Raw genomic sequence first — 25555 nt, forward strand, 5'->3', positions numbered from 1 at the left:
ACTTATTTGTATGTTAGAGTTATCCTGTACCAACAGCGGGGGAGGGGAGGATTATAAAGTGGGATGGGGCAGTGCAGGTTGGGTATCTCCAGTGAAATATCAGGGAGGTACAGCCTCTTGAAGCATAGGGACATCCTGGATGCTGTACCACACTGAGAAGATACAGTACAGACCCTTTCCTGCCAGTAGTTTTATGCTGCCCCATCCCTTTCATTTTTGTGTCAAGAGGATGTAAGTCCGAGGAAAGGCTCCTTGCACACTACCCATCACACTGATGCAGGGCTGGACACAATCAGGCCTTTAATATTTAGAATGTAAAATAGAAGATACATAGACAGATTGCCATACTGACTATGATGGTCTGTGAATGAATGTTTATAGGAGCTCAATTAACACTAATATATCTCTGTTTCCAATGCAGTTTTAATTACCTAGAGGTTTTACCATTACCGTACTCAAATGGTCTCTCAATTTACATTTATTAGCCACATCCATCTCTCTCACACACAGTACAAATTCTCTAAATATGCTATTCTAATTGCTAAGTCCAGCAAAAATAATCCATAGCACAGTAGAGGAACCACTTCTGATCTTTGCTTCCCTTTTTATTTATAGAACACAAATTTAATTACAAGATAATGTTTTTACTTGAAATAGATATTGTGCTAGTCAAAGGGTTAGGTCAACTGAGAACTGTGAAGAAGGATAGGAAGGTTCCTTAGGAGGAGCATGCCTTCATTTGGTCAAAGAGCTGGGAATCACTCAGCTGCTCCTAAAGTCATGACTGTTAAAATTATATGCTTAAAGGATCAAGTTCTCTCTTCCACTTGGAATTTTGAGATTTTTGGATTTATAGCCAAGTTTGTTTCATTCTGTTTTAACTGTTGCAATTATGAATTTATAGCTGACTTCCTTATTATTTTCCTCAGTTCTAGGTTATTTTCAGTTACTTCTTTTGTACTTTAGGGACCAATAGCTGTCCTACAGTACTTTTAATGGGACAGTAAAATAGAAGTGCTATGTCTGGATCTTACCTTTAGGAATATAAACATTTTACTTTTTTATTAAAATCTTTGAATTTCAAAAACAACAACAACAACTGTTAACTGAGACAAAAAGTTCTTTAGATATGTGGGGGGTGGTCTTTAAAGCTCTAGGTTAGTGGCTCCTAAGTTGTGGTCCGTGAACACTTGGTGGTCAGTGAAGAGCTGGCTGGGCACATGATGCAGGCTCGTCTTCTTTTCAGGTGCGTCTCTGTACTAGAGCTATCTGGAAGTTTTCCAACAAAGTGTTTTCAAGTCAAACAAATGCTGATTTGGCAAAAATGAAACTGCTAACCAGGGTTGGTTTTTTTAGCACTCTATTGACTCAACTCCAAAGAAAGGCCTGCACCTAGCCAAGAAGTCAGAAGAGTGGAACCGCTCATTGGGATTCATGTGAATGTGGAGATCAAAACCCTCTGATTTCTCAAACCACCTTACCCCTAAGACTAATTAGCTGGCACTCCAGCATGAAGACAGTTCCTTAAGGATGGGCAGACTTGTGCACATTTGAGAGCCGTTAGTACGTTACACCTGCAATGAAAAATGTGGATACATTTCTTTTAAATAAATGTGCCACAACCATGCTGAATTCAAGGAATCAGAATGGGCAAGTCTCTAGAAGAGCAGTGACTTGAACTGGAGTCTCCCAAGTCACAGGCTAACTCCTAACTGCTGGACCATCATTTCATTGACAATGGACTTGTCACAGTAACGATCAATGGCAAGTCATAGTTTGATGAATTAAGCACTGGTAAAATTTAAACCCTAATAAATTAAACGTAACTTGTTATTGAACAGACTCTGCTCTCCAGGCTTGGAATACCAGTAAAAACTGGATTTGAAATAGCTTTCACATACAATCACATCAAATATCTATCTATATCTAAATATAAAGTATAAGTTTGCCACTTATAATTCCAGACCAAAATTTACTGTCTTTCTATGACTGGTATGTATGTTTTTGTATATTCAAAGTTATTTGCATTGTTTGCCTTAGACTAAAGTGTACTAATTCATGTACAACCTTTCATGCCACTAATACACGTACAACCTTTCATGCAATCCAATATGAACTGTGCAGCCAGGAGACGCTCAATCTATTGACTAATTTCAGTTTTCTTTCAAGATGGCAATAGCAATACTTAGTATCAATTTGGACATAGATGTTAAATGCAGCCAGGCTTTAGGACAAAAAAGAGAAAAAGCTTATTTATAGCCAGCAAGGAGCAGTTATTTAAACATGGTATATAACGTTAAACATGCTGAATTGCTACAGAATAAATTCACATTCCTATATGAGATCACTGTCTCTGCAGAAAGGAGTGTATTGCAATTACCAGTGTACATTTAAGTGATTGGAGAATGTGGAACTTCCAGACATCATTTTTAAGGTCTCCATAGTATTAATTTAAAAACTACTTTAACAAAAGAGAACTGAATGCACCCAGTATACTTTCTGCTTGGCGCCAACTCCAACTTGGATTTTATCTAACTGAAAAGTGAAAGCATTGAAGTTTGTTCTAATGTCAGGCAGAGGATTCCTTCATTCAACTAATTAATTTCAAATAAAGAAAAGATGGACCCAGAGTCTACAGAGATTTGAAGAGTGCACACACCAAACCTGGGGAGCAATTATTTAAGGTATATATGCATGAATAATGATGATTAAAGCTAGAAAAGAAAATTTTGGGATGAATATCAGAAAAGCGTGCTTGTCAATTTATCAGAGAAGTGGTGGAGTCCCAAACTTGAATTATTTAATACTGGCTTGCACAAAAAAATATAAAATATACCCAGTCTTTCAGCAGAAAAGAGACATCCCTTCCTTAGAGAGGAGAGTGCATGTGGCAGAAGTCTTCGCTAAGAACAATACTCACTAACAGCATTCAGGTCTACATTTCTCAAGTCACCCGTGAGTGTTTTATGTTCTCATAGACAGAAAAACAATTGTAAGAAGGCAACTAAATAAAACTTGTAAGATGTAGCAGAGCAACAAGCATAATAGATCTGTATGAAGAATAGGCAGAGAGACAAAAGTGTTCTCTGATTGTGACAGCAGAGGAGTAGCCAGGATTCCTGGATTCTCTTCCCAAATATGCCTTACACTCCTTCTGGAACATATGATTTGCCATCCCAGATTAGATCAGTGGTCCATATAGTCCATTATACTGTCTTCGAAAAGCAGCCAGTGCCAGACACTTCAGCATACCTCAGTTTGGTAAGGTCCAAATGTGAGATGCAATATGCTACAGAGATATGTTTGTGAAGGCCCAAAATGATGGGGACAAAAATTATTCAGGTAGGAAATTTAAAAAGCGGTGGGAATGGTTCCTTTGGTGCAAATAACTCTTTCGATAACCCCAGTGTCTTGAATCCTTATTTCAGATGTAAATAATTTTTCAACAATAAAATGGAGGGAATACCAAATCCATGTGTGTGACAATGGCAACTTTGGGTCAAGAATGAGTGACATCCCTGGAATGGAGGGACAGTCAAAACATGTGCACTACTGAGAAAAGTGCAAGAAAACCTACAGTATGTAATTATGGAATAAGATGCCCACAAAGTTTCTTTCTAATGCTTACTAGCTAAAGGCTGGGTTATGCCCTGCACCATGAGTTTTTAAAGTAATTTTTAAAAGCCCCTTACTATTGTAATGTTGTATGATCTTGTTATCTATGTAAATGTCCAATCCTTTTATGAATGCTGTGTTGCACGGTGGTGTAGCGGGGTTGTCACCCTGAAGGAGTTAAAGCAGCCCTGGAGAGGGCTGCAGCTGTGAAAAGGTAGGCTGATGGGGAAAGCAGCCATAGCTGTGGCCAGCTTAAACAGAGCCCAGCTGGCCCTTATAAGAGGGCTGTGGGCCAGAAGCTAGCGCACACAGTCTCTCTCTCACCTCTTGAGAGAGAAGGACCTGGCTGCCTGGGAGTTGAGAAGGGTACCTGAGGTGAAGCAGTGCTGGGGAAGGGCAGAGGGAGCTGGGGAGCTCCAGACAAGAAAAACCCCAGGCTGCAGGCCTTGCTAAAAGGGCCAAATAGCTACTGGGGCTGCAGAGGGGCAACCCAGAGATAGGCAAAGGCAGCAGGTCCTAACCCTCTTGCTGATGAGTGGTTTACAGACTGCAGTCTGCCCCAGGGAGCGGGAGCTAGATGATGACTGGCAGTAGCCACTGAGGCAAGGTGGGTTCAGAGGGTTGGGGGTTCCCCTGGGAGGGGTACTGTGGTGGGCAGAACCCCTGGGCAAAGGGCACCAGGATCTGGGAGGAACACTGGGCCAGCGGCAGGCGAGACACCGGCCTGCAGAGGGCACTCCGGGCTGGAAAGAGCTAATTCCTGAAACGGCCAGCAGGAGGCGCCGCACCAGTGAGTCTTCCCCCCGCCACAGGTGGGAATAATTAAAAAGTCATCCTTTTGTCAACATTTACTGATCAAATACATTCATTGGGATATTTTCCATAGGCTCACACGTTGAAATAAATGCAACTATAAATAGCTTGGAAACCTAGAGTATGGTATATTGTCAAAAGTTGATTGGAAAAGCCACAATTTACATGTACAACACATGGGATAACATCCTGGCCTTAATAAAGTCAATGGGAGTTTTGCCTGACTTCAGTAGGACCAGGATTTCACTCACAATTTTCAAGTTATAATTTCATTATTTCTAAAGCAAATCTTATCTCAAATGCTGCTATTAAGGGCTAAGCATCAGATCATCAGCTGGTACAACTCAGCATAGCTCCACTGATGTAATGAAGATGCTAGTTTACACCTGATGATGATCTGCCTCTCAATTCATGAGAAGATTGAAGTTTCAGAAATAACTCATTTTTGAGTTATCACAAGCCAAACAATTCCTAACGAACAGTAGTCAACATTAAACAACAGACCACCATGTTTTCCCACTGTAATACCTCCAAAACAGCCTAACATATTTTTACAGATCTTTCCAAAAAAGATTTACCTTTGATCTGAGAAAAAGCATGAGAATCTCAGAACAAGGATAATTTAATAAAAAAAAAAGAGAGAGAGAGAGAGAAATGGACTTTTAATGGAAGTACCTCCTCATCCAGCACTCTCAAGGCACAATTGCACCAGTATGATATTGACAGCTTCCAAAATGTCTATATTTCTCAAATCTAACAAACAAAGAGCAGCAAGTTCCTAAGCTTTACAGGTAAACACCAAGACGTGTTGCTATTAAGAATCTCGCTGTGCAATAGCCTACTGGGGTTTTAATTTTGACAGTAATGTTCAAATTAGCAAGTGACTTCTGGCAATCTACCTGAAACCTGGTGGGATTAGATGGATATTGAACATATTGGTATATTCATCTCCCATAATGAACTTTTGCACTGAATGAAATTACTTACCATATTCTGTTTCTTATTGAAAAACAGAACACACAACATTCCTGACTGGCAAGTTTTCATTCCAAACCAGTATCCTCCTCTCTAGCCATATCACTAGATATTACATGATATAGGAATGCTCCAGGCTCCAGGTAAGTATACATAACTTGTATACATTATTTTCTATGCCCAGATAAACATACTAGTCAGTTCAAAACACCTTCATTCAATGACAGGTTCAGACTTTCAGAAAAGACTTTAAATGGTTAATCTATTTATAGCACCATGTACTGCACGCTATGTAAGTAGTCAAATGCAACTGAGACTGAATAGTGACAGAAAATGAAAAATAGACCTGGTGTTTCAGGTTAGGTGCAGTAAATTACCATGTTATTCATTTAAATCTCTCCAGTCATACATCATCTGTCAATACCCCAAATTCCATCTATAAATTAATGTCAGGGATTTTTGTGCTGCCTCTAAATGTACACTATTTTCAAGGGAGGCCAGGAGCTGCAGAAGTCACATGGTTTAACAATATGACACAGGTTTTCACAAACCCTGAAAGTGCTAAGCCATACTCCAGGAAGATGAGTAGAGACCCTCATGCCTTAGCTGATGTCTGGTTTTCCAAGTTCCTCTCCATTGCTATCATACCACAGGTGGTATCTTGCCTGGTTACATAATACCAGATTCTGATGTCCTGAATGTAGCAGAACTTGCAAATGTGCTTCAGCCCAGAAATGAGGTATGTTCTCAGACAGACATAGGTAGAGTTATGTATTTCTATCAGACTATTATTAGGCATGTTTGTATGGAAACAACATTTTTTAAGAGTCCATCTGCTCTTGCTACTTATTCCTCAACTGAAGTCCTAATACTGAGTTCATGACAGCATAGTAGAAGGATTAGGAGTTTGGATGAGTGATAAGCAGAGTAAATAGATGAACTTAAAAACAAAAATGCTGTTTTAATATGAATATCCTCAATAATATAAAAATGAGGAGACATAAAATAAGTGATATGCAATATAAGCAGGATTATCTCAAAATAGATTGTTTTCTAAGATTGCCCTGAGGTATCAACAAATCCTGCCACAAATACTTGCTTTATGAAGTTTCTGGAAACAGATATATCCGTAAATTCCATTTCCTTTTACTACATATGTAAGTGGTACTACTCACATGGGTAAGGTGAAAAGGATTTGGTTCCAGTTCCCAAAAAGTAAGTGTGGAGGATACTCTCAATTTCCTTGTCAACTCTGTCCTTCACTTCATCACACAAAATAATCAGTTCTTCATAACAGTGTGTCTTAATATCTCACATGTTTTCTACATGCTTCTAAGGGGCAGATGCTCACCTGCTGTAAATTGCAATAGGCTAATTGACTTCAATAGGCCTAAGACAATTTATACTAGTTGAGGATCTGCCCCTAAGTATTTCATTCCAGAGAACTGCATACTGTAAATTAAATTACGTTTATTATTATTATGACATACAAAAACAAAACTATGTTAAAAGTATGTTGCCACCTGAAAACTAAGGACTCCAAAGTTCGGAAATGCCAAATCAGAGTCTCCCATGCAACTTTAATTGAACTCCCTTGCATGTATACATTGTGATAGTTTTGCCCAGCATCACACAAGAAATCTATGTCAAGGACAGAACTAGAATCCAGCTCACTTGGGTCCCAGTCCAGTGCTTTCAACACAAGAGAATATTCTCTCTCCTCCTGCAGTGCCCTGCATCATTCACTGCTCTTCCAATGCACTGAATTAGGGAAAAGTCCTATGGAAAAAAATAGCATATGGCTATATAATTAAAGACTGCAACAATGCATAACACAAGGGGTGTGAATGAAGGTTGAATGGGCAGTTTTAATTCAGGCATTTCCTAACTTGAGTGCTTGACTTTGTACCCTCAACACTCTTTTCATATATACTTTTGGATCTAATAATAATATATACTTGACTTACTTTACATAACACACATTATATATTCTCTATTTTCTGCTAAGACAGCATAAGGTTATGTTGTCTAACTGCCAATCACGGTAGTTATTCTGATCACCATTTCAAATACAATAGTTGGCTGGAATTAACTAAGATAGCATAACAGCATCAAGTTACTATAGCAAAGAAACAGATGACATAAGGAGAATAGAAACACCATAATAGCCATAAAGACAAATGTATGAATATTAATTCCTAATTCATAGTGGAAAGCTGGTAAGAGTTGATTTTAAAATAACCAGTTGGAGGACAGGATTTAGCATGAGCTGTAGAAATGTTCTGTGTAATTCTGAGGGCTCTTTAGCAACTGTTAACACAGATGTTTCAGAAGTACTTTTAAACAAAAGAACTCCATTTGTGTGCAGCCCTCATCCTTTTCCCCAATATCTTTGCCTCAGAATAATCTGCTTCTCTCCTGATTAACCGCCACCAAATTCCCACCCGTAGCAATGCATCTTAATTGAAAAAATCTACAATACTGAAAATGTGTATGCCAGCTTATGAGATATATAAAATAAGCAACAGTATGAATATTTTCAAGATTGTTTAAGAGGGAGCAGAGGAGAAGTGAAATTAATGGATTTGTTCATCACCTCCAACACAAATTGTCTATTTTCATGTAGTATGGAAAGCCAGCTACTCCATAGATCCCAAGGCCAGAAGTCACCTAGTCTGACATTCTGTATAACACAGGCCTTAGAACGTCCCCAAAAATAACTACGTGTACATAGAAGGTCAGAATACAAAAATAGTGTCCTGCTATTTTTCTTGCATCCACAAAATATGAGCACCTAGAAAAGGATGAGATGTAAGAGGGGAAAATACACATAATCCCCCCCCCCTTCCTATTTTAATAAAAATTTCAAAGTATTTAAATTTTTCTGACCAGCACTAGTGACTATTCACTTTGTATGCAAATACCCATGTGTGTATTAGTGTGACCAGACAGCAAGTGTGAAAAATCAGGATGTGGGTAGAAGGTAATAGGCACCTGTATAAGACAAAGCCCCAAATATCAGGACTGTCCCAATTTTATAGGGACAGTCCTGATATTTGGGGCTTTGTCTTATCTTACCTTGGTATCCAGATTTATATTTTATGAAGGGAACTCATATGACTAAGACATGGAAATTGGTACTTGGGCATCTGGATTCTGTTGCCAGTCTTTCTGTGAGACCAGGGCAATTCAGTTAAACTACTTTCCATTTCCTCACCTGTAAAGTGGGGGGGAAATACCTCAAAGTACCTCACAAGAATGTTTTGAGACAATGTTTATAAAACCTTATTGAGATTCCTAGATGGAAGGCACTATAAAAGAGAAAAACAATGTTATTATTTTTCTGCATAACCATATTATTATGGTCTACCACAGACACCTGTTCTTGAAAGGTTATCCTATAGTGTATGAAGAGTATGCTGACATCCTGAGATATACAGCATGAATGCAATTTAAAATTTTTAGTGCCTTAGTATCTTAGCAATTTTTAAAGAAATGTATACGTGATAAAATGTTGATCTCTTAAGTTGTTCATTCATTATATCTTATTTAGAACTACTTCAGCTTTACATAGGGACTCATATTTACGTCATGAATATGGAAAAGGGAAGAGAATATCTTAAAATGTGTGCTGCAGAGGACTAACAATTATTTATGGTAGAGTACATTTGGCAAGTCTCTTGAGAAACTCTAAACTGAATCAGAAGGAAGTTTTATTATACATAGACGCACAATGTATGAATAATATCAGATTTCAATTTTTCCATAAACAACCAGAGGCTAAAGAACAACTTTTATTCTCTCTAGCTAGCCAAATGTTAGACCATATTGCAGGATTTTATTTTTTGTATGTGTTTACATCATGTCATTGGTATAGTTTTTACTTAGGTATAGAATACAGAGGTTGGCATAATGCAGAGATTGAAACACTTATCACGCTACTAGTTAGAGGAAGATATGAAACATATGGCTCTCTCACTGCCCCAGTAGTAAGATTCAGGGGCAAGGGCCAAATGAGAAGTTCAGATCCCCACATTAGGAAGGGCGAGGGTGCTAAGCTTCGTGCGTTAGGGTGGTGGCTTTGGTCTCTGCTTGGTAACTCACATCTTTCATACTAATCTCTGATTAACAGGTAACAGATACAGTTGAACCTCCATCATCTGCTGGCGGTCAGATGAAATTTTCTGCCTCTTTGTTGCCTTCTAGAACTTCCTAACTGAAGTTCTTCTACTCTACTGCTCCCCAAGAGTGTCCTGGCTACTTCAAAGGGGATGGTTCTCTATCATCCTATACGTCTTTCTTGATTGCCATGAAGAGGGGACAAGACAAAGTCTGTGCAACTTCCTTCCTCTCCCCAGCCTCTTTATGTTGGATCTCTTTCTCCCTCAGCCTCTGTATTCTGGATCCCTCTAATAAACTCTCAGACTTTAAAGCCAGAAGGGACCATCATGATCATCTAGTCTGACCTCCTGCACATTGCAGGCCACAGAACCTCACCCCCACACTCTGTAATAGACACATAACCTCTGGCTGAGTTACTGAAGTCCTCAAATCATGATTTAAAGACTTTGAATTACAGAGAATCCACCATTTACACTAGTTTAAACCTGCAAGTGACCCATGCCCCATGCTGCAGAGGAAGGCGGCGCAAACCCAAAACAAAACAGGGTCTCTGCCAATCTGACCCACGGGAAAATTCCTTCCTGACCCTAAATATGGTGGTCAGTTAGACCCTGAGCATTTTGGCAAGACCCAACAGCCAGACACCAGGAAAGAATTCTCTGTAGCAACTCAGAGACCTCCCCATCTTGATCACAAGCCATTGGGGATATTTGGTACTAGCAGTTGCAGATCAACTATATTCCATTGTAAGCAGCCTCATCGTACCTTCTCCTTCATAAAACTATCAAGCTCAGTCCTGAAGCCAGTTAGTCTTTTTTGCCTTCACTGCTTCCCTTGGAAGACTGTTTCAGAGCTTCACTCCTCTGAAGGTTAGAAACTGTCATCTAATTTCAAGCCTAAACTTGTGAATGACCAATTTATATCCATTTGTTCTTTTGTCAGCATTGGCATTTAACTTAAATAACTCCTCCCTCACAGATATTTATCCCTTTGATGTATTTATAGAGTGCAATCATATCTCCCCATAGCCTTTGTTTGGCTAGGCTAAACAAGCCAAGCTCTTTGAGACTCCTTGGATCATCCTAGTAGCCCTTCTCTGCACCTTTCCAGTTTGAATTAATCTTTCTTAAACATGACAGACCAGAACTGCAAAGAGTATTCCACATGGGGTCTCAGCAGTGCTTTGTATAATAGCACTAACACTCCCCTCTCTCCACAGGAAATACCTCACTTAACGCATCCTAGAATTGCATTAGCCTCTTTCACACCCGCATCACACTGAGGGCTCAGTCATCCTGTGATCAACCAATACACCCAGATCTTTCTCCTCCTCTGTTGCTTCCAACTGATAAGTCCCAGCTTATGCTTGTTGTTAGTCCCTAAGTGCATGATCTTGCACTTTGCACTATTAAATGTTATCCCATTTCTATTACTCTGCTTTTCAAGGTCATCCAGATCTTCTTGTATGATATTCCAGTCCTCCTTGGTATTGGCATTACCCCCAGACTGTCATCTGCAAATTTTATTAGCATACTCCCACTTTTTATGCCAAGGTCATTAATAAAAATGTTAAATTAGATTGGTCCCAAGGCCGATCCCTGAGAAACTCCACTAATAACCTCCCTCCAGTTGACAGTTCATCTTTTGGTATGAACCATTGTACTCTCCCCTTTAACCAGTTTCTTATCCACCTTTCAATTCTCATATTAATCTCCATCATATCCAATTTAACTAACAATTTTCCATGTGGAATTGTTTCAAATGTTTTACTGAAATCCAAGTAGATTAGATCTACTGAATTTCCTTTGTCTAAAAAAATCAGTTATCTTCTCAAGGAAAGAGATCGGGTTGGTCTGGCATGATCTACCTTTTGTAAAACCATGTTGCGTTTTATCCCAATTACCACTTGCCTCTATGTCCTTAACTACTTTCTATTTCAAAATTTGTTCTAAGACCTTGCATACAATTGATTACCTGAATATCTGGCTTTTTTCATACAAGGTAGGAGCAGGAATATCATTAAGAATAAATTCTAGCCTAACAGCTACATCATTTCTTATCTCAGTTGAAGAACTCCATTAAAAAAAATCAATCTACTTCGTCAATCTTATAAAAGCTGCTGTATTCACTGTTAAAAGAATTCTGCATAATTTTCTAGGTGGCTAGTTTAAACAAACAACAAACACAGCAATATTCTCCCATAATGACAAGGCCAGGTGGAACAACTTGAAAAAACAACAACAACAATTCACATGAAGAATATGAAAGAATCTCCCTTTTTACACTTAAAAGTTAAGGTGACCGTTTGGAACCGACTATTAATGACAGTTTATAAAACAGGTATTTCCCTATGTTCTAAAGTTATTAGTTATATTTTATAACTACTGGAAAAAGGGATGGGGAAAGAGTTGACTTTTGATCATTATGTGTGCCCAAATAGGTGAATTAATACCTCTTCCTGGAACACTGAATGGTGCCACAAAAGACCATAAATATAGCAATTCCAACACAGAATCAGAACCATTCACCTTTGATTACTGAGCCCAGATTTCACTAAAGCCTATATTACAGCAGATATGCACACAAAAGCCCAGTTAGAACTAGTTGAGCGGGGGAAGCACGTTGTCACCCCAGGATAAATCCACAGCACACAAAGGCTATTGTCAATGTTAATTGATTCTCACCTGCCCATCACTGGGAAGCAGGATCTTTTCAAAAGGAAGAGAAAGTAAAAAGATGCTCTCAAGGTGGGACATGCCACTGTGTCAGACAAAGGAGTCAGACATTAGGATGTGCTCTCTGGATACACATAAACCCATAGTTTTTTCTTTTCTGTAGCTCAAACTGAGAGAGCCTACTTGATTATCTCTTGGGAAAAGTAACTCAAGATATGATCAGACAATCATTTATATTTGTTTTGTCTTTTTCTCTATTTTCAAACAAAACTCGCCCTATGTGAATTTGTTTGTAAGTTTGGAATGCCCATGAAGTTTCACCTCTGAAATGAAAAAATGCAGCCATTTATCCAGCTACTGTATACCTTCCCTATGGAGTACCTGCACTGGACATTTGCCCTACACTTATATAATGAGTTGTGACGTATGGCCTACCTCCCTGTGGGGAAGGCAAAAAAACTCCAACTCCACGTAGGCCAATCTGGTGGAAAGGGAAAAATTCCATCCCAGGCTCCTTAAAAAAGGGGCAGTTAGTGCAATGCCCACAGCACATCTTGACCAAACCTGGTATTTCACCACCTAAAGAGGAGGGAGAGTGAGTGCTGCCTCCGCCTGCTCCATGTAAAAGGGGGCTTCACGCACAGGGCTGTCTCTTTTAAACCCTTCCACACATCCAGTTCCCAGGGGATGAGTCAATGTCGCCATACTGCCCTTTGTCCCCTTTTGCAGCAGTTTGACCTCTTCTCTCTCTCGCCTCCCCTCCCCTCCTCCAGCCATAAAGCACTGTTCCCTTCATTTGGCCAGCCAGCTATATTCCCTCCCCTCACCCTACACACACACACACACACACACACACACACACACACACACACACTTACTTAATCATAGAACCATAGGACTGAAGGTACCTGGAGAGGTCATCTAGTCCAGTCCCCTGTACTCAGGGCAGGGATAAGTATTATCTAAACCATCCCATAACCTCCCTAGGCAATTTAGTCCAGTGCTTAACCACCCTGACAGGAAGTTTTTCCTAATGTCCAACCTAAACCACCCTTGAGTTTCAGATGATTGAAGATCTCCTGGTTAAGACAGGGTAGTCTCTTGACATACTTCCTATCTTTCCTATGCAGTGGGATAGTTTGCTCTTCTTGTGTTTTTAATAATGTCAACTTTGAAAAACTGCCAACTCTTTTGAACTGTTTTTCCCCTTAGACTGGCTTCCCATGGGATCTTACCTACTAACTCCCCGAGTTTGCTAAAGTCTTCCTTCTTGAAGTCTATCTTTATTGTGTTGTTTTCCCTCCTACCATTCCTTAGAATCATGAACTCTACCCTTTCATGATCACTTTCACCTAAGCTGCATTCCGATTTCAAATTCTCAACCAGTTCCTCCCTATTTGTCAAAATCAGATCTAGAACAGTCTCACCCCTAGTAGCTTTCCCCACCTTCTGAAATAAAAATTGTCCCAAGGAGTTTGTTGGATAATCTGTACCCTGCTGAATTATTTTTTCAACAGATGTCTGGGTTGTTGAAGTCCCCCATCACCACCAAGTCTTGCATTTTGAATGAAGTTGTTAGTTGTTTAAAAAAGGCTTCATCCACCTCTTCTTCCTGGTTAGATGGCCTGTAGTAGACCCCTACCATGACATAGCCTTGTTTTTATCCCTTTTATCCTTACCCAGATACTTTCAACAAGTCTGTCTCCTATTTCCATCTCAACCTCAGTCCAAGTGTATACATTTTTAACATATAAAGCAACACCTTCTCCCTTCCCCCCCCTGCCTGTCCTTTCTGAGCAAGCTGTACTCTTCTATACCAATATTCCAGTCATTCATATTATCCCACCAAGTCTCTGTGATACCATCTATGTCATAGTTGTGTTTATTAACTAGCATTTCAAATTCTTCCTGCTTATTCCCCATATTTCTCGTATTAATATACAGTGTGACAAAGTTCCTCCTCTATCTTGGTGGGTCCTGCGCTTATTGGCGGATTTTCTTGCCTCAGAGATTCACCATATGGGTTTGGGAACAGCCCAGAGACCTTCCCCTCTGGAAGAACCCACAGTCCAGGTCAATTGGGAGGTTTGGGGGGAACCCAGGCCCGCCCTCTACTCCGGGTTCCAGCCCAGGGCCCTGTGGACTGCTGCTGTCTATAGTGCCTCCTGTAACAGCTGCATGACAGCTACAACTCCCTGGGCTACTTCCCCATGGCCTCCTCCAAACACCTTCCTTATTTTCACCACAGGACCTTCCTCCTGGTGTCTGATAACACTTGTGCTCCTCAGTCCTCCAGCAGCACACCCTCTCACTCTCAGCTCCTTGCGCCTCTTGCTCCCAGCACGTCACACTCGCACCACAAACTGAAGTGAGCTCCTTTAAAAACCCAGGTGCCCTGATTAGCCTGCCTTAATTGATTCTAGCAGCTTCTTCTTAATTGGCTCCAGGTGTCCTAATTAGCCTGCCTGCCTTAACTGGTTCTAGCAGGTTCCTGATTACTCTAGTGCCGCCCCTGCTCTGGTTACTCAGGGAACAGAAAACTACTCATCCAGTGACCAGTATATTTGCCCTCTACCAGACTCCTGTACTCCACTGGTCTGGGTCTGTCACAACAGACATCTAAGATATTGATTTGATAATCCCCCTAAGTTATCTCGTCTCTCTTATCCCTGCTATAACGGCCCATGCTCCCTTATCCCAACCCTTATCCCAGGTCTCCATGTTTTTGACTTACCTGTGGGCTTTGCTCACCTGCCCCCTTCAAACCTAGTTTAAAGCCCTCCTCATGAGGTTAGCCAGTCTGTATCCAAATATACTCTTCCCCATTCCTTGATAGGTGGATCCCATCACTGTTTAGCAGTCCTACTTCCTGGAACAGCATCCGGTGATCAAGAGAGATAAAGCCCTCATGGTGGCACCATCACTGCAGTCAGGCATTCATCTCCAGGATGCATCTGTCTCTGCCTGGGGCCATAACCTTGACTGGAAGGACTGAAGAGAACACCACCTGCTCACTCAAACTACTTCACCCTTACTCTCAGAGCCCTGTAGTCACTTCTGATCTTTTCAGGATCATACCTCGCAGTATCATTAGTGCCCACATGGATGAGCAGCATGGGATAGTAGTCAGAGGACCAGATGATCCTCGACAATCCGTCTGTAACATCTAGGACACGGGCTCCTGACAGACAGCATACTTCCCGGGATGCCATGTCAGGATAACAGATGGGTACCTTCATCCCCCTCAGAAGAGAGCCACCAACCATCACTACCCTACGTGCGGTACAGTCAAAATGTGGTTCCAAAAATGTTATTTTGACATTAGAGAGACAAGGTGGATGAGGTAATATCTTTTATTGGACCAACTTCGGTTGATGAGAAACAAGCTTTTGAGCTACACAGAGCTCTTCTTCAGATCTGGGAAAGGTAGTCAGAGTGTCACAGCTAAATACAAAGATGGGATAGATTGTTTAGCGTAAGTAGTTAACACATATTTCAAAGGACAACTCAAGGTGAAGTAACTCATTAATAACCCTCCACTCATAGGGAGGAAAGGAAAAGGAGAGGAATTATCAGAACTTTTTGTCCCCCCAAAACAAAATTGCAACTAAACTGGACTGATTTCACAAAGCATTTTTATTTTGGATGTACTGTATATTCCAAACAGCTCTCTGATCAACTCTGCTAAGAAGGAGACAGAGGTGGTGTGTTATTATTTTCCTTTTCTTTATATTAGAGTTGGCAAACACATACAATTTCAAAACATTTAAAATCTGAGCCATACAGTAACTGAATTTTGAAGCTGAAGAAGCTTGTTGGTTCTTTACAAAATGGGAATATTTTCACAAAAAAACTTTGTCCCGTCTTCCTTCCCACCTCCGGAAATCAAATAGGAGAGAAAATGGAATTCAAAGTTATGAACGAGGTCTAGATTCCAACTTGTCTAAACAGTTTTCTTTTTTCCCCTTAAAATTATTTCCTCTTTTTTCTACTGGCAGTAGTGAGATTCTCAGGTATACTATACCAACACATAGATCACCTATTCTTGCATGAAATCTGTAAGTATTCTGTTACCCACAAAAACTATTTTAAAAGAAGATTAAGGTTGCAAAATGAAGCACTCAATAGCTAAGAAATGCCAAAAATTATAAGGTAGAATAGCATGTGGTCATTTAATTAAAGACTGTAACATAATGTGTATGCACTGAAGTAAAGTTGCACAGGTAACTTTAATTCTGGCATTTCCTAACTTCTGAATGATTCACTTTGTAACCTCAGTAATGCTCTTTTAGTGTATTGTGATTGTGTGTCTCAGTGGATAGCTCTCTGAAAACATCCACTAAATGTGCAGTGGCAGTCAAAAAAGTGATCAGAATGTTGGGAATCATTAAGAAAGGGATATATAATAAGACAGAAAATATCATATTGCCTCTATATAAATTCATAGTACACCCGCATCTTGAATACTGCATGCAGATGTGGTCGCCTCATCTCCAAAAAGATATATTGGAATTGGAAAAGGTTCAGAAAAGGGCAACAAAAATTATTAGGGGTATGGAGCGGCTTCTGTATGAGGAGAGATTAATAAGACTGGGACTTTTCAGCTTGGAAAAGAGACAACTAAGGGGGGATATGATATAAGTCTATAAAAGCATGACTGGTGTGAAGAAAGTAAATAAGGAAGTGTTATATAATCCTTCTCATAACACAAGAACTAGGGGTCACCAAATGAAATCAATAGGCAACAGGTTTAAAACAAACAAAAGGAAGTATTTCGTCACACAACGCACAGTCAACCCGTGGAACTCTTTGCCAGAGGATGTTGTGAGGGCCAAGACTATAACAGGGTTCAAAAAAGAACTAGATAAATTCATGGAGGATAGGTCCATCAATGGCTATTAGCCAGGATGGGCAGGGATGGTGTCCCTAGCCTCTGTTTGCCAGAAGCTGGGAATGGGCAACAGGGAATGGATCACTTGATGATTACCTGTTCTGCTCATTCCTTCTGGGGCACCTGGCATTGGCCACTGTCAGAAGACAGGGTACTGGGCTAACTGGACATTTGGTCTGATCCAGTGTGGCCGTTATGTTCTAGCATGTAATTTTTAGGGCTTTTTTATGAAACTGCACAAACAGATATTCCTTCATGTGGCTTCACTTTGACACTCAAATGGGTCATAAGCATGGTTAGAACATTTAGATTCATGCAGACCTCTGAAGCTTGAGTTAATGCAGTAACTGATAGCAGTAGTAGATACTGCTGGAAATCTGACTGTTGACTCTGCATTCGAGTCTGGAAGCTTCCTCCTCGATGCTGCCCGGCACCCAGAAGGGGGAGCACTGAAAGCATAGGAGAGAGAGTCTTCCTGCTCTCAGTTCTTGTGCCAAGTGAAACAGCAGCCGGGAGCAGCAACCGCGGCAATAGTCCTGCTCAGCACCTGCAGCCCTAGGATTGAGCTATATGCTAATTACAGACAGAAATGTCAAAGAAAGTATCTAGTAAATGTAGCTAGTATTTAGCAAACTCTAACAAATCTCTACTGAGATTGTGCGAACAGATTTTCAGAGGCTCATAACTTGGCAAGTTTTGGGTGTTTTTCCACAGGAAAGTTCAGCTTCTCAACAAAACAGTTATCAGAGTCTTCCTCCCCACCCGCAAATATGGTCTGAACTATTTCTGGTGAAACTCGCCAACAAACTTCAGCCTCATGCAGACACCCAACATAGAAAATTTCAGCCTGAATAGTTAAAGTTTGGCAAAGTCATATGTAACTCTAAACAGGGTTTTATAATGGGACAATATTATCAGCTCTGCCCATAATAAAGAGCATTAAACACAGTGCTTCTTCTACACATTACATTCGGGATTCCATGATGCAATTTTTTTTTCATTTAAAAAATAAACAGTTATGCAGATTTCCTACAACAGTTGTTCTACTAGTTTTAAAATACCACACTTAGTAAGCACTAAAACCACAATAATTATGCCATTTGGAATAGTTTGGTGCAGCAATCTTGAGAACTGACTCATCCAACACAGTTTTTGTTTTATTGAACACAGTAATAACACCAGGATGATCCTTCAAGTCACTTTTATCTTTTATAGGACTTTCATAAGAAGAAATATGTAAATCTTTCTCAAAAGACTTAATAAAGGTCTGTCACTTATGCCCTCTTAGAGCTTTGTATCATCAGAATAGAATTATCTTTTGTAGCTTCGGGACAATAAATATGATAATAATACTGTATTATGAAGTACTGGTAACATTTTGTAAAAAGTTTTTTCCCTAATTTCAAATTTCCCTGTCTGTCCACATGCCTGGAGATTTTCCATTTTGTGTTCACATGGCTCTTCAACCATATTCATTTATAGGACTATAAAATGATAAATAATTGACTTGACAATGTAGTTAAATAAGGTGGCTTAAAAAGACAACTCCTAATTGCCACTATTTTCCGACTTTGTCTCCCACACAACCATAGCATAAGAATTTTAAAAATCTTTACACTGCACCCAACCAGTCTCAGCAGGAGACTTCTACCACCACTACTCTACCCATCTTCCCTCTGGCTTCATTTGTCACCAAGACATTAACAAAAATCTCAGACAACACGTTTGGTTTGGGTGTTAGACAGGTAAATTTAGACTGAGTGAGAGTGCCCTTCTTTCCACATCAGGGTGGTCATTTTATATCATTTTCAGTTTTTTGTGTTTGGCAGTCTCAAATTAGAATATGCAGTTTCCCTCAGAACGGTGAACCGCACCCACTGGGAGCTGGGGAGGAGAGGGGGGCGTGCCTGCGGATGGTCAACATCAGCAAAATGTCTCGTGGCCTGCAATCAGATTACCCTGATGGGCTGCATGCGGCCCACGGGTCGCAGGTTGCCCACCACTGGCCTAGGGTCTTGGATAGGTGTCTATTATTTTTTAACTCTAAAATAGATACATACAACTAATAGACTCACTGACACATACCACCTATCTACCTTTGCTGCTGGTACCCCTGAACTGGATCCTATAAAGCCACTGCAATTTTTTTTTCTTTTACCACAAAGTTCACTTCTGTGTCAGGTTATCCCTCTGATTTTGAGTAGCCTTACGGATACTACTCATGCGAATGGAGTTAAGCACATGGATAAACGTTTGCATGACTGGGGCCAAATGTGCATATCCAATGATATATCACTGTTGTACCCCCCATTTTGCAATCTCCCTTCCCAATATTTATTGTTATCCTTTGCGGTGTTACATCTAATTTAGACTGTCTGCTCTTAGAGAATGTCATTTTATTTGTCTGTAATGCTCTATTATATGCATCCATGGTACTATATATTGTTTAATAATAATTAAGGAAATGTATAGCTTTAAACAATCTAGTACATCTCTAAACAAATGTGTGTTATCAATTAATAACAAATGTGCAACTTTAAAGACTTTTTTTTTTTAAGTGCAATGCACCAATGGATATAGTCACATACTTGTGTGGTTTCAAAACAAGAAAGCTAGTGTACTTTAAAAATATAAAGCATTTGGTGTCTCAGTAATGATAGGTGATTTTATGAACCACAACACCCAAATAGAACAGGAGTACTTGTGGCACCTTAGAGACTAACAAATTTATTAGAGCATAAGCTTTCGTGGGCTACAACCCACTTCTTCGGATGCATATAGAGTGAAACATTGAGGAGATATATATACACACATCCAGAGAGCATGAACAGGTGGGAGTTGTCTGACCAACTCTGAGAGGCCAATTAAGTAAGAGAAAAAAAAAACTTTTAAAGTGATAATCAAGATCCAAATACACTCAGAACTTTACTTATTCATCATGCCAGGTAACTGTTCAATACACAAATTGCTTGAAGTTCAGCTTTAAAGTGTCCTGAGATTTTAATTGTTTTTTGCCTCTCTCTTTCGCATGACAGCATCACTCCCCTAGCAAATGCCTATAGCAACACTTTGCAAAAACCAGAATCCATGTCATTGCTTCCCTTAATAATGTCCCATAGGTATGGTTACTTGTTCTACAAGTTTAGCTGAAAACCTCAAGAGTCTCTGGACCATCTGGGCGCAAAACCCAGACAAAGACAAATAAAAAATCAGCACCAAAACCTCTGTAAACAACAACACAACCAAAACTTTCAGTATTGCTTACTTTAAAAAAATACAACACATTCCCTTTAAGATAAGGCTTACTATTTATTCCTGTATCTTAATCCATCTTCTGAGTCATTGTTTCGTATACAGCTTGATTTCCTGAAGCTGGAGATGTGGTAGTAATTGCTTACCTGACTCACAGGCAAATGTCTTTGATGTCTCATCATGAAAAATAATTGCCACTGCATGCTTCTTTGTCTCTCTAGGCAGTCTGGTTATGTTTTTGATGTTGTGAAGCTCAGTTACCTTGAAGTGAAGAGAAACGTATTTTAGACCAATGTATAAATAGTACAGAACACTCAACCCAGATGTTCAGTTTTCACTACAATCACCACATTGTCGGATCACCATCTGAATTCATTTTCTTGTAGCTGAGAAACAATATACAAGTGTGTCAAGTCAACAGCTGTAGAATTGTCTACAGAATTTATCTCCTGTCAAAAATGTGTGGTCTTATTTTTTTTCATTTTATGAGAATGTGCGTGAAAAAGTATTAACCTATTCTTTTTCATTTAGACTGGCTTTGCACTCTCCCTATAATACAACAAACTTGTGTGAATATACAAATTAGCAAATCTGTTGCAGAATTTGTAGCAAGTATGTCACTGTTAAAGAAATAGCAGTATCTTATTAGCCAAGGGAAGCAGCCAATTCATTGTGCCAATTAATACCATACACCATATTGACACTGTGTCATTTATCTTTAAAGTGGAATTGGCAGCTCCAGTGCCGTCCTTGTCAGAACTAGAAAGTCATGATTCTAACTTTAACTGTATTGATCCAAAAATTGAGAAGGTCCAGGAAAAATTTAGCTAGAAGAAATTAGCCATAATATAAAAAATTAATTGTATAAAAATGCAATATTTATTTCCCCATCCTTCAAGACACATGGATAATTTCAATTAGCACTAAATGGGAGAAAAATACCCAGAAAAATACGAGTACTACTAGTACTGCCTATTAAATAGTACTTCCCATTACAAGGCCCTGATTTTAGTTCCTCATAACTTTGTGAAACTTTAACCGTTTGGCCTGAAATTTTCCAGGCCAGGTGTCTCCCTCATGCTGAATTGTTCTGAAAAATTTCAGTCAAAATAGTTCAGCTATTTATAAAAAAGATGCTAAGGGTTTTACCCATAACAACAAAATTCTGGAGGCCTTTTCTATGGACAGTTCTAGCACTCAGATTCAGGGACTAGAAATTTGGCAGGGGGATGACCTCTATGTCATCAATGGGCCTTTTGCTGTCCCCATGAAAATCTGCCCAAATTTGGCCAATGTATAAGCATTTGAAAAAATTCCCCTTTGCACATGCTCAGTAGAGACTTCAGGGATTTTAGCTGCTAAACTCTCACAAATTTCTATTCATGCTGAGTATGTTCCAGCCCAGGGCTACAAAGGACCTTCCCTATACTTGCTTGTTTGGGTTGCTATGGGCTGTGAGGGTCTGGACTCCGGACCTGAGAGCAGGGAGTTTGTCTCATGAAAGCAACAATACCCCTACTCCCACTACCCAGAATGCAGAGGTCAAAAGATTACATGATCACATACTATATATTCCACAAGACCCCTGCCTCAGGACACAGGATGGACAGTGCTCATTGAATAAACAGCTATTCAATATTTTGTTTTATCTTCATTGTTCAACATGTGGCCCTATATATTATGTACTGCACACTGCTCTGAAGACAGAATTGTTCATTTCCTCACAGTTTTTTTTTTTATGGCGCTCATCACCATCGTATCTGAGTACTTCATAAACAATTCATTTAATATTCACAATACTTCCGCACCTCCGTGAGGTGAGGGGATGGTATTACCCTATTTTACAAATGGGAGCTGAGGCACATAGAGATTACGGTCAAAAGTATCCACTAATCTTGATTAGTGACACCTGTTGCCTCCAGAGAAGCTCCGCAAAGAAGGAAGGGGGAAAAATTCATTAATTAATGGTGGGAGGGGAGGAAGCCCAGAGTCCAATAACTGAAGGGCAGGAAGATGCCAGAATTTAATAAATGTAGGGGAACCCAAAATTAATTCACTAGAAGATAGGAGGGGGCAGAAACTCCCAGGCTCATTAATTAGGAAGAGGATTTAGGCTCAGAAATCATGTGTTTGTTTGAGTGGAGGGAGCCCAAATTAACTAACTGAGGTGTAGGTTAGTTCTCAGCGTTCGATTATTGGGGGAGCTCAGAATCTATTACATTATTTATTATCAGCAATCCATGGACAGAGGGGTAGGGAAATAGGTTTCACCCATACTCTGAGTCCCTCTCAACTTCACCATAGGGCACTTGGATGTCAGTGATGCGTAGAAAACCCCCACACTTTGGCACCAGGACTATGGCCAAAATACAGGTGGGAGGAGCATTCGAGAGGAGTGGCTTTCTCTCTTCCCAGACTTCTCAAAACCCCAGCCAAGCTAGTGATGTGGTTATTTATTGGTGGGGGAGTGAAGATGTAAATTAAACAGATGTAGTTTTGGAGGATTTGTAGCCTTGGAAGTGTGAAATCTCAGGTACTTTTCACTACGGCTAGCAAAGTTGGGCCCATACTTTTAAAGGTATTTAGGTACCTCAGGATGCAGATACGTGGCTAGTGAGTTTTTTCAAAGATGCCTAACTGCCATTGACTAAAGATTAGGTGTTCAGAATCTAAATAGATAAGCAACACTATAACATGCAAGAAATATAGATGACCCTAATTAAATGTGGAAAAGCATATGAAGAGGGTGTTGGATGTGTCTGCATAAATGGTTGTGAGAACAACATTCAGAAAAACCCAGTACAATACCTACTAAATTAACAACGGAAGGTTTCTCTCTCTGGAGCAAGAGGAAAGGAAATATTAGATAATAATCTTCAAAAGCTTTGAATGGTGACAAGATGTCATAAACTGTATCAAGAACTCTTTAAACAACTCTTCAGCCAGAGGTGTAAGCTATTCTAGGTAGTGATTTTTTCCTTTATCACTTGAGGATTAAAGATTATCAAAATGATCCTGCAGTAAATAGTTCCTGAGCTGCCACTGATTAAAAAAAATAAAAAAGATAAAAAATACTCCAATCTGGGCACCAAAACTATATAAGAATTTTGACAGTAATTCAAATTTTATTCAGAGGCTACTATCAACAAAACTGGGGAGACATATTTAGCCATCCATACAGAAGCAAAACATTCTACTAGTCCCTCATACTAATCAGTATATTAAATTACATCATGCAATAAATAATTGTATTAAAGTACATCAGCAGTACATTTTCTATTGAAAAATCAGGATCAGTCACACACCGAGTAGCATTCAATATGGCCAGTTGGAAGTAAGCAGGGAGTGAGTCCTTCTGTTTCACTTACTGGGAAGAAATGGAGTCAGATACAAACCTTGGGAGCAGGGCAATACACAACACCTGTTTGCTTTACTCACAGTCTAAAGACACCAAAACTTCAGTGGGACAACACACATGAGTACAATGAAAAACATTTAATCTTTACATGGGAGACCATTTTCTGCCACATTCTCTTTGTCCTTTTCTATGTGCTATGACCAGCACTGAGCCGCCATGGATCTCCAGATTTTCAGTAGACTGTTTGTAAAGTTCCTTGTTTTGGTGGGTCAAGTACAGCTGCATGAAATTCACATTTTGTTTCATGGGATTTTGATTCCTAAAATGTTGTGGGCTCCCTGCCACTCATATTGGTTATACATGGCGGAGGGGTAGTTCTTTGTTGAATAATGCATAATTTCATGTAGAAAATATGCTTATTTTTTCCATAAAATTCATGAAATTTTCTATGGAAATGGGCCTATTCTCAACACCGTAAGAAAATATTTGGAGTTGTTTTGCATTTAATTACAAATGTTTCCCCTGTATAGACTTCTGTTGTTAGAAACCTCTCAAGGTTTAGAGCCTGTTCTCAGGATTTTTCTTGGTCAATAAAAATAGAACTCTAGTACTGCATTTTTTTAAACGGCTACTTCTCTTGTCACTAACGGGACATTGCCTAATTGAACTCCAGCCATTTCCCGAAAGTGGAGTTACAATTACTTTCAGGTACTCCCAACTGCTCCTGAGCCCTCCTAACGACATCTGTGGTTTTCAAGTCACACATTTTCATTTTTTAAAAGTATTTCTCACCCATTCCGGTATGATATGCCCACACAAATATCGGGACAAATTGACCAAAAGGCTACACAAGTGAAACTGACTACTGAGAAATAGTGAAAAATAGACCATACTCAAAGTACTGCCAAGTGCATAAAATGAACAAAACTGGAAAAAAATAGTCAAGATGTTTGCTTTCTTTAATCTTTTTCTTATAACAATCTCAGACAAAACTGTCCTGTTAACTGATGCAAAAAGAATCACCTTAGCAATGGTGGTGGAGCCTTCCCAAAAGTGGGTGGGTCCCTGCCCCCTCCGTGGCTCCACCCCACCCCTTCCACCGAAGGCCCCACCCCCGGCCAAGCCAGAGCAGGCTGGGAGCCACGGACCCTCCACCTGCCTGGAGTAGGGGGGCCAAGAGCATCTCCCAGCCCTTGTCCACACCCAGCAGGCCCCCTGCTCAGGGTTTGTGGCTCCTGCACAGCTTTCCCCAACCCAGCTCCGGCCAGGGGATGGGGCCTCGGAGCCGCAGCCTGTCCATGGTAACAGCTGCGCTGCGTGGCCAGGCAACTGTGGGGAGCCATGACGTGACCCTCCACTTGCCCTGTGTGAGGAGCCCAGGGGACAGGGATATGGGCTGCTCTCTTCCCCTCCCTTCAGCCCCGGCAGGTGGAGGGTCCACGGTGCCCCATGCTGCCCAGGCTCCCTAGCTGGTCTCCAGGTGCCGGCCTGGCTGGGTAGGCGGGATGGCTCATGGCAAAAAGTGGACAGGCCAGGCCTGTCCACTTTCAAAAAGTGGGAGGACCATGGATCCTCCAGTTCCAGCACCCTTGCACCTTATAACAGAAAATGATCCAGTTTTCACATCATTTTGCTTCTGGCATTTTAGCAACTCCCTCTGTTCATAATGGGTCAGGTCCTCAGCCCTCTTACAGCAATGCGAAAAGGGACAGAAAATTGTCTTTAAAAGCCCACTAGGGATTATCCTTATATAAGGGAATCACTGATTTGCAGAAAGCTAGCATTGCTAGCTCTTCATCAACTGCTCCTGTCAGCTCAACTTATACTGAGGACCCGATAAGTTCATGACTGCTC

The 25555-nt window shown here is 40.2% G+C and overlaps 1 protein-coding gene across 1 annotated transcript in view; it reads right to left on the minus strand.

Moving 5' to 3' along the window:
- Positions 1-25555, minus strand: part of DOK6 (docking protein 6) — a 250389-nt gene that overhangs the window by 203850 nt on the left and 20984 nt on the right. The window contains exon 3 of the mRNA XM_026647342.1: positions 20490-20604. Coding sequence (XP_026503127.1) covers positions 20490-20604 — 115 coding nt within the window. The remainder of the gene's footprint in view (positions 1-20489; positions 20605-25555) is intronic.

Source organism: Terrapene carolina, unplaced genomic scaffold, assembly GCF_002925995.2.
Source record: "Terrapene carolina triunguis isolate 2854851 unplaced genomic scaffold, T_m_triunguis-2.0 Scaffold58, whole genome shotgun sequence".
Lineage (NCBI taxonomy): Eukaryota > Metazoa > Chordata > Testudines > Emydidae > Terrapene > Terrapene triunguis.